This window comes from Rhynchophorus ferrugineus, unplaced genomic scaffold (genome assembly GCF_030347505.1).
Source record: "Rhynchophorus ferrugineus isolate W39M unplaced genomic scaffold, kcgeb_rfMv2 rfM6, whole genome shotgun sequence".
Lineage (NCBI taxonomy): Eukaryota > Metazoa > Arthropoda > Insecta > Coleoptera > Curculionidae > Rhynchophorus > Rhynchophorus ferrugineus.
This window is the reverse complement of record NW_027472585.1, coordinates 31987115-31996861: the sequence shown is the minus strand read 5'-3', so window position 1 is coordinate 31996861 and position 9747 is coordinate 31987115. Positions and strand designations below refer to the sequence as shown.

General features: G+C 32.8%; 1 protein-coding gene across 1 annotated transcript; it reads left to right on the top strand.

Moving 5' to 3' along the window:
• The first annotated feature begins 342 nt into the window (after positions 1 to 342).
• LOC143198059 (endoglucanase) lies at positions 343 to 4081 on the top strand. Its single transcript, XM_076407000.1, has 4 exons — positions 343 to 499; positions 562 to 699; positions 3379 to 3511; positions 3576 to 4081. Exons 1-4 carry the CDS (start codon positions 454 to 456, stop codon positions 4000 to 4002), a joined length of 744 nt encoding a protein of 247 aa, XP_076263115.1. The 5' UTR covers positions 343 to 453; the 3' UTR covers positions 4003 to 4081.
• Positions 4082 to 9747: the final 5666 nt, after the last annotated feature.

Genomic DNA, 9747 nt, shown 5'->3' with positions numbered 1-9747 from the left:
CTGCTACATATACTCTATGATCAAAATAAATCATTGACATCGATGTCAAACATGAAATGTCAACGGATTGTCAATGAATATAACAATGTCAATTGATTTTGTTTTTTTTACATCGCTTAAAATGCTACCATAAAAACAAACAAGAAAAATACATAACTTAGCGAACAAATTCATCAATAAATAGTTTCGTAAATGAAAACACTGTTACCTATTTATATAATAGCCAATATAATTTAATAAGAAATTCAATAGTCCGTTCTCTACGTATAGGTTAAATGAATAACAGGATCAATGGTTAATTAATATTGAAGGGTCGATTGTTGTTATTTTTATTGACGATATATGAGGCCAAGTGTTTTCGAAATAGCGAGATGCTTATCTAATGGCGATAGGATGATCTTTGTTATATAAATACGGTAAAACATCGCGTAAACATGTAATATAGTGTGCAAAATGAAAGTACTCGTAGTTTTGACAGTGTGCATTGGTGTCGCTTTATGTAAGTATTCCATGGCTCACTAACTGATTGAGAAAATGCTACAAAAATGTTAATATTTCTAGCTGGGTCAATATTGACCGAGAAAAGACCAGAAATCCAATTTGTTAAAGGAGGCTTCTCGGGACAATGTACCACATCCAGATACTGGGATTGTTGTAAACCAACTTGTTCGTGGTCTGGGAATACAGACACCAGTTATGGTAGGTTTTTGTATATTAATATAATACTTTAAGGACTAGATATCTTCTAAATCCCATCTTACCTATGAAACTACTCATGTGAAGGCTCCTTTGTCAAGAGTTCTTTTTTTATTTTGTTATTTTACTAAATGTTAACCAAACCGAACTGAGTTCCTTGAGAGAAATCAACTCGTAATTTGAGGAAGGTTTTAGTATTTTCTATTCAAATGAAAATCAATTAACATAATCAATCGAATAAAACATTTTGTTGTTTTTGATAATCCTGTTTTTATTGTGTCCGCAATATTTTAGTAATTATTGTGTTATTCAAAAATATAAAATTTCATGTGCAAAAAAATTATAGTTAAATGGCTAAAATGGCTGTCTTTTCGACATACATATTTTTATAACATAGCTGTGGTTGATATCAAGTAGTATCACAAATGTAATCACTTTTTACAGTTATATCGATTATATATAAATGTTTAGGTAAAATACATCTTCGCATTTCTTTTTGGCGATACAAAGTATTTGCTCTGAAAGATTTATATATTATCATATTGCACTTTAAAAAAATTTAGTTTCTTCCAATCACTCATTGCTTAACATTAGGCACTATTTTTATATAAGATATAGTAATACTATTTGAGTTCAATGTAAACAGGTTTTTTGTATTTTATCAGTGAATTTGATGAAAAGAGATTTAAACCCGTTGAGTTTTAATTATTATCCAATATTTAGTTGTGTTTAGCCCTTAGTATTGTGTACAATAATGTCTCAAAATGTTGAGGAACACAAGACAACTCTTCATGCTGGATGGTTTGACATCGTTTAGTTATTTAGTCGTTTAGACAGCTTTAAAATTTGATGAGTCAAATATTTATACCAAACCAATTAAAAAATATTTATATTATAAAGGGAAGTTAAAAAATAGGATTTTAATAAAATATTTGATTTATATACTAGTTAACATTTGTGTAAAACATTTTCAAAATCATAATCAACATAAATAATATCTATGTCTATGTGACAACTATGACTTAAATATTATAAATTAAAAAACTACAAATAAAATAATAATTTGTCCAAAATATACTAAAAAATACAATTTGAATTCACTGAATTGATAATTACATCTTACAATTTTGATTACCAAACCTCCTTTTCTACTTTATATATTTTTATAGGTACTAAATTGGCCTCTATACATATTATATGTAGCCTTTGCAATCCTGTTTGTATTTTTCATCCAGAACAAGCAGCATCTAATAATTATTACCTTGCCTTTGCTCAGGATGTTGTACACAATTAATCATTTTTAAAAAGATCGCTCTTTGCTGACATAATATCTGAATGAGAATTTTCTTTAAATTTGGTTTTATTTATTCTTTGAGCGTTAAACAAAAAGGTTTAGAGATAGCTTTACACACAAACGAACGAATGAATATAATTTTTGCCTGCAATATTACCATATATATGGGGCAATTATTTTTGGTGTTATACTGTCTGGTTCTTATCAGCATGAATTTGAAGACGTGTCTGTTTCAAACGTATCTGCAGAGAAACCTCTCAATTTACTTCGTTTGAAAAAATATTATATTTGTACTTACATCTAATTTTTGAAGTTTTGAGGTCTAATGGGACTTGAGTAACTGCTGATTCCAATATTTAACTTAACAATCATCTGGTTGTTATTGTAAGTATTGTATGTGTTGGTATGTAAGAGATCATAATAAGTTTCTTGAAAATTATCATTATTTACTTTTAAAAGCGGAATCCTCTGAAAAATTATTAATTTTATTTAGATCTTCACATATTAGAAAATAACACTCATATTATGATTTTGCATATAAACAAATAATAATTTACCTTAACTGTTACAAAAATAACGTCATAACAACACATTTCTTCAAAATTATACACCAAAATAGAGTTTGTCCTCTAGTGTTTCGAAGTTTTTGTTAACTATATGATTCAAATCGATGTAAATAAAGTTTCTATTCCACCGCAAGAAGGAGTTCCGCGCAATACCACCTACAAATCGAAAAGTTCCCTATCACCTGGCTCCAGAAGGTATCATACCTCGGTCTCTAATTCGATCGCCGGTTCAAGTGGTCAGCCCAAATTCAGCACACTATTTGCAAAGGCATGTACAGCCTGCAACTTCCACTCCTCTGCAGAAAAAAGCAAACTCTCAATCACCCAGAAAGCGAGTCTGTATAAGGTGCTAGTCCATCTAGTCTGCCTCTATGGAGCACAGGTGTGGTACAGGTACGTCTCCGAGAGACAACTTGCATTACTCCAATGCTCCATGGTTTATGAGGAACGTGAATACCCATCTAGAATCTGTCGTCCCGTTCGTGAACATCTTCACGGACATGTTTAGTATAAGGTTCTCTCTAGACGCCTTAGAACACGATAACAATCTGACCAAATCCCTACCCATCCATAAATCCTAGTAGTTAAACCAAATACGACAATCCCAGTCGTAACCCAGGGTCTCTGTCACTCGCAAAACCTTACTATCCTGAATCCGAAGCAACACCAGCAAAAGACCATTTGATTCTAGCTGGTCATCTTGGAAAAAGAAAAAGAAATTAAATAAAGTTTCTCCCTTGTTCCAAAGCTATAAGAGCTTTTCACCTTACTCTATTGTACCTGCAAATTGAAATTATAATTAATTCATTCGATATTTTATAGGTCCCGTAAGATCATGTTCTATTGATGGAGCTTCAACAATCGACGGTAACACCCAATCTGGATGTGTTGGTGGTGACGCCTACATGTGCAGCGACCAAGCTGGTATAATCGTTAACTCATCCCTCGCATACGGGTACGACCAGCTAATAAAAACAAATAATTCCGACCAACTAACATTCCGATTCGTCCTTAAACAGTTTCGCAGCAGCCGTGTTCATCAACCCACCCGAAAACATGTGTTGTACTTGTTTCCTCGTCACCTTCCAAAAGGGTCAGTGGGGCGACTGTTCCGGAAAACAGATGATCGTGCAGCTCACCAACACCGGCGGTACCAGCAGCGTTAACGGCACCGAGAACAACATCGAAATCGCCATTCCCGGAGGAGGCGTCGGTTATTACACGCAAGGTTGTAAATCTCAATGGAACGCACCCGATCTAGGTTGGGGAGCGCAATATGGCGGCGTTGAAACCGAGGAGGCCTGCAATGACCTCCCCTGGCAGCTACAGGCCGGCTGTAAATTCAGATGGACCTTCTTGAACGGCTGCTCCAACCCACCAGCTACTTTCCAACAAGTTGTGTGTCCACAAGAAATTGTTAATATCTCCGGCTGCAAGATGGACTAAAGCGATTGATTTTTTAATACAAGCAATCTGATGTATTTTTTTGTCTCTAATAAAGACACCGAACTGATATCTAGCCTAACACCTTGGTCGTTCTTTTTAATATAAAATTACAGCGATTTTCGGAAACCTTTCAGTATATTTTCTCTCAACCTCAAGAAACTTATTCTAATATAGCGATAACACAAGGGATGGACCAGATAATATTAACACCTGACATATAGTATCTTCAAAGTAACAGTGAACTCATGTCATCTCAATTTATGACGTCAAAATGGTGCAATGTTGCCGCATTTAAGGTTCACATTTTATATTCGAATGTAAATAAAATAATGAAACAAAAATATTATAAAATATCATTTATATTAATGTTATAGTATAAGTATATTAATATAAGTAAGTTATAGTATATATAAAGTAGCTACCATTGACGCAATTTCCGCTGAGTGGCAATAATGGAACGGTATCTTCAAATATTGTCACTATTGTTAAATATATGAATGTCTCGATACAAGAGCCAGTATAGAAAAGAGGAAGAAAAGTTAGTAGAGGGCGCTGGGACTTGTATCGAGTGGGTATAAATTACCAGGGATCAAAATAAAGTTTCTCTTTTATTCCAAGGCCATAAGTGGTGTATTAATTCCGTCCCGTCCCGAATCATAAGTGATTCGTAATAGGTTATGGGCCCAGAATTCTCTGTATAAATGAGAAGTAGTAGGGTGACGACGGAGAGTGCAGGGGAATGGAGATTATGAAAAGTTTTTAGTTCGGTATAGTATATATATAATTATATATACCCAAAGGAAAGTGGAAGTAACAAGATGGCTGTATGCAACAGACGGAAATTAATTTCGGAGTACTCAAAGATCAATGACCATCAGAAGGAACACCAGAAAACTAGAAAAATGTGATCTTGAGTTATCAGTAAGAAGGCAGAAAACATTGTAATCAATGTAGTAAATAGTGGTGCAGTGGTTAAGAGTTTAGAAGGTCAGTCACGTGTATAATATACAAGGATCAGTGAAGCACTAGTAAACTAGTAACGTGGGATCCAACAGAATTATCAGTAGGATAGAAGAAAACATTGTAATCAATGTAGTAAATAGTGGTGCAGTGGTTAAGAGTTTAGAAGGTCAGTCACGTGTATAATATACAAGGATCAGTGAAGCACTAGTAAACTAGTAACGTGGGATCCAACAGAATTATCAGTAGGATAGAAGGAAACATTGTAATCAATGTAGTAAATAGTGGTGCAGTGGTTAAGAGTTTAGAAGGTCAGTCACGTGTATAATATACAAGGATCAGTGAAGCACTAGTAAACTAGTAACGTGGGATCCAACAGAATTATCAGTAGGATAGAAGAAAACATTGTAATCAATGTAGTAATTAGTAATGAAGTAATGCACGTTTAAAAAATCAACCACGTGTATAATTTACAAAGATCAGGGAAACACTAGTAAACGAGTAACATGGGGTCCAACATAATTATCGGTAGGATAAAGAAAGCATTGTAATCAATGTACCAATTAGTAATGGAGAAGAGTTTAGAAAATCAACCATGTGTAAGTTGCAATGACCAGAGAAGTATTGAAAACTAGGAACATGGAGTCCAACCTAATTATCGGTGGGATAAAGAAACATTGTAATCAATGTAGCAATTAGTAATGTAGACAAGTTTAGAAAATCAACCATGTGTTAGTTGCAAGGACCAGAGAAGTATTGAAAACTAGAAATAAGGGGTCGAACAGAATTAGAGGTAGAATGAAAAGCTATGGAACCCAATGAAGAAGAATTTTTAATTTGTAAGGATGGAGAACAAAGTTACTTTGAGTTTAGTTACAAAATATTAGAATTTTGATATAAATATCAATTCTATTGGTGAAGAATATAGATAAACCTTGTTCTATGTGCGTAGAAGCTAGAGACAAGAGCAAGTGCAATCAAAGAATTAATTTATTCAGATATTTATAGGCTAATAAACCCAATATCTGAAGATGGAGGAAGATTTATAAAGTATAGAAAATACTAGATGATTTGTCCCATTTTATCAGAGTAATAATCCTTAAGACAGAAAATGAAGCTGAAAAGAATTTCAAATACATTAACGAATTAGAAAGACAGCATGGAGTAAAGCTATTTTGTAGGAAAAGGGGAATTTAGAATATAGCAATAGCGCTTTCACCGCAAAGTAATGGAAAAGCGGAAAGATTAAATAGGACATTATTAATTAATTAAATTTAGTTCTGTTTACGAACTAAACAAGATAACAACAATTAAATCGAGCATTGTATGGATTGAGAAATTCACCTAAAGGTTGGAATACAAGATGACATGAAGAGTGTATAGTGGATTTAATGGACAGTCTTTATGAAGTTAAACAGTTTATTGGAATGGAAAAAGCGGTTATTATCACACAAATTTAAATTAATATTAACACCAGCAAGAGTGGAAAATAATTTACTTATAATTTAAAGGGTAATATATAGAAGATTAAAAGGCATATAAGTTTTGTTAGTTACAAGATCGCATATAAGCAGATCAATTTGGTACGCCAATGGCAGCCAACTTCAATATGGATAATAGTGAAGAAATAATTAAAGATATAACGTTTAGAAAATATATAGAGAGACCAATATAAGGTGAGCAGATAAAATTCCAAAGAAGAATCTGTGAGTAAACCGATGCAGATAATTTTGCAAGAGAAAGGAAATTAGACGACCATGAGATATATGTCGCCTACTGTCTGCTTATTTCAACAGAAAAGACACCCACAGTTGAAGATGATATGTTTTCATTACAACAAGTCAATGATAAGAGAACGTTAAATAAAATAATGGATTAAGAACCTGACTATTTAGCTTTATCCGAAGACATAGAAGAAAGCCATAAGCAAACATATTTAAGATATGATAAAGACGAACAGCACATAGACAGTTCTGAGTTATATTAAAAAGATTCTGATTTCAAGTTGGAAATGGAGTGATAATGAATCTGATTGTAATGAAAATAACAAACATATTAGGATTTGATTCTGATGAATCTGGTCTAGATGAAAATTAGAATAAAACAAAGGGAACCGTGAAGAATGTTAAAAGAAAAGAAAAAACAAAAGTGAACAGCCATTAATAATTGATTTGGAATATAGAGATAAAGAACAGAAGAAAGCTCATAAAGCAGAATAATGTTAGTGAATGATTTGAGTTGAAAGTAATAAGTGAAGGTGATAGTTAGAAAACTGGAGAAAATAAAATTGAGTACAATATTAGAAGCAGAAAATTGGGATAGTGGTGACCAATTAGTATGATTCCTCAGTGATACCAGAAGACCATGGCCATGTGAGGCAGAAGTGGACTCGAAGGAACAAGTTAAGCAGACTGCAGTAGTGAAAAATTAGTTATGATACCTCAGTGATGCCAGAAGACCATGGACTAATGTAAGGCGGAAGTGGACTTGAAGGAGCAAGTTATGAAGACTGGTATGGTAATCAACTAGGAAGTTTTAAGGGATTCATGCCATTTGATAAAAACAATCCAGAGGCATGGAAGAAATTTATTCGAAGAGAAATAGATGTGTATGTTTGGCAGCCCAAGAACAAACTATATAATCAATATTAAATTGGACAGTGTTTTGGCGACTATTTCTATGAGTGTTCAAAGAGAGAATTGTTTTTAAGTAGAAAACTGACTGTTACGTTTGTTTATCACATAATTGTGTAGATTCATCTAATTAAATTATTAATTAAAGTTAATTAGAATAGTTCTAAGTTCGAAAATTTGTATGTACAATGTAATAGTTTTGTTCTGGCAATTTAAATGTACTTTTGTAATCTTTATTTACAGTTTTAATTAGGTTAAGTTATATAGTACATTTAAATTGAAGGGTAGTGTTAAATATATGACTTGTCTCGATACAAGAGCCAGTATAGAAAGGAGGAAGAAAAGTTAGTAGAGGGCGCTAGGACTTATATCGCGTGGGTATAATTTACCAGGGATGAAAATAAAGTTTCTTTTTTGTTCCAAGGCCATAAGTGGTGTATTAATTCCGTCCCGTCCCGAATCATAAGTGATTCGTAATAACTATTTCTGCTAACTCTTGTGGCGTATATTTATCCATAATAAAATTTGGACGTCTACACAATAATACCATGGTTAAAGCGAAGCTGGAAACGTCACACAACCAAGATGGCGCGCAATCGAAATAACAGAGAGACTTTTGCCCACCCTATATTATGTAACGACTTAACTACAGTTAATTAAACAGCCACAATAGTTTGTAGATTAGAGTTATTTTATTATAAGTTATTTACATTGAACTCTTCTAAACCACACTCCTGGAGGCTTAATCCACCTAATTAATAGATCTAAGTAATGTATTTTTGTAATGTTTTGTAGTAATGTTTCTAGTAATGTATTGTGTTTTACTTTCATTAGAGGACATAGAGAATAACACTTTTTTATATTTAGTTCTTGTTTCCTTCGTTGCTGTGTTTTCTTATTAAATCATTCTGATATCACTGTATATCTCCTTAGTTTCTTCTGTTACTACCTCTGTACATTTTTTTTGATAAAATTAGATTTAATCACTTCATTTTCCTATAGCCAATCTCTAATGCATTCGCCATATCTACAAAACAGTTAGTATTCATTATCTCCTCGTACATTTTAACAAAATGCTCATATATATTCTGAACAATTACACACATATCTATGCACATAAATATTTCACACTGTACAATACGATTTCCAAAAGTTGTCCTATATTAATTATATACTCACCTTTAGTTGTTTCCACTCTCATAACTCTATCTTGATATTGTCAACATTGAATCATAATCCCACATCCAGAAAGTTTCATTCACTCGCTGTCACATTCTGAGCCTGTATTCAAGTCAATAACTACGCGGTTAATTCCCAAAGTATCTAAAACTTGTTCAAGATTCCACTATTTGTCAGTTTATTCTGTGTGTCTGATGGAGTTTATCCAAATCGAAGGGTATTATTGAAGATAATCCTCTCCACATACCTAAACAATTATTCCCTGCATATCTTTTTCGGCCTGCATATCTGCTGTAGTAACATTTCATTTATATTTACCAAGTGACAAATTAAAATACTTCACTCTTTAACATGATATCTTCAAAACTTAATTTATGTTTTGCAAGCCATTCCTTAATTACAACCTTTGCCGACCACTTGTTGGGATCTTTTTTTTTTTGGATTCCTGTTTCTAGTATGAAGAACAATATATCTGCATCCATCAGTATGATATATATTTTCCATCAACATTTGTTGTCTTTACGCTCATATTATTAACGTCTTGCCAAGGGCAGTCTAATGTTCCATTTTGAAATACCTATATATGTACACAAATTAAAGTCCCCTTTAATTTTATTTTATGCTTTTAAAAATTATATTCTTTTAAAAGCAATGTCTGGAAGTTGCATTGGACCTCTTCGTGGGTTATCTTTATGCTATCCCATCTAAATCCTATGTTTCCTAACAGTATTTGAAGTGATGACTTATACCTGTCAAAGAGCTGCATATCCCTAAGCTTTGGGTACTTTTCAAGCTAACAATTTCCTCTGAAATAATTGAATTAAATTATGTTTATATTGAAAAAGTAACTTACCGGTTTTATACATTTCATAAATTTAATCTTGAGTACAACTAACATCAAGATATGTAAGTATCTAACATCAAGATATATTATTTTCGGTGAATCGAAATTGGTGATGGAAAATTATATGGG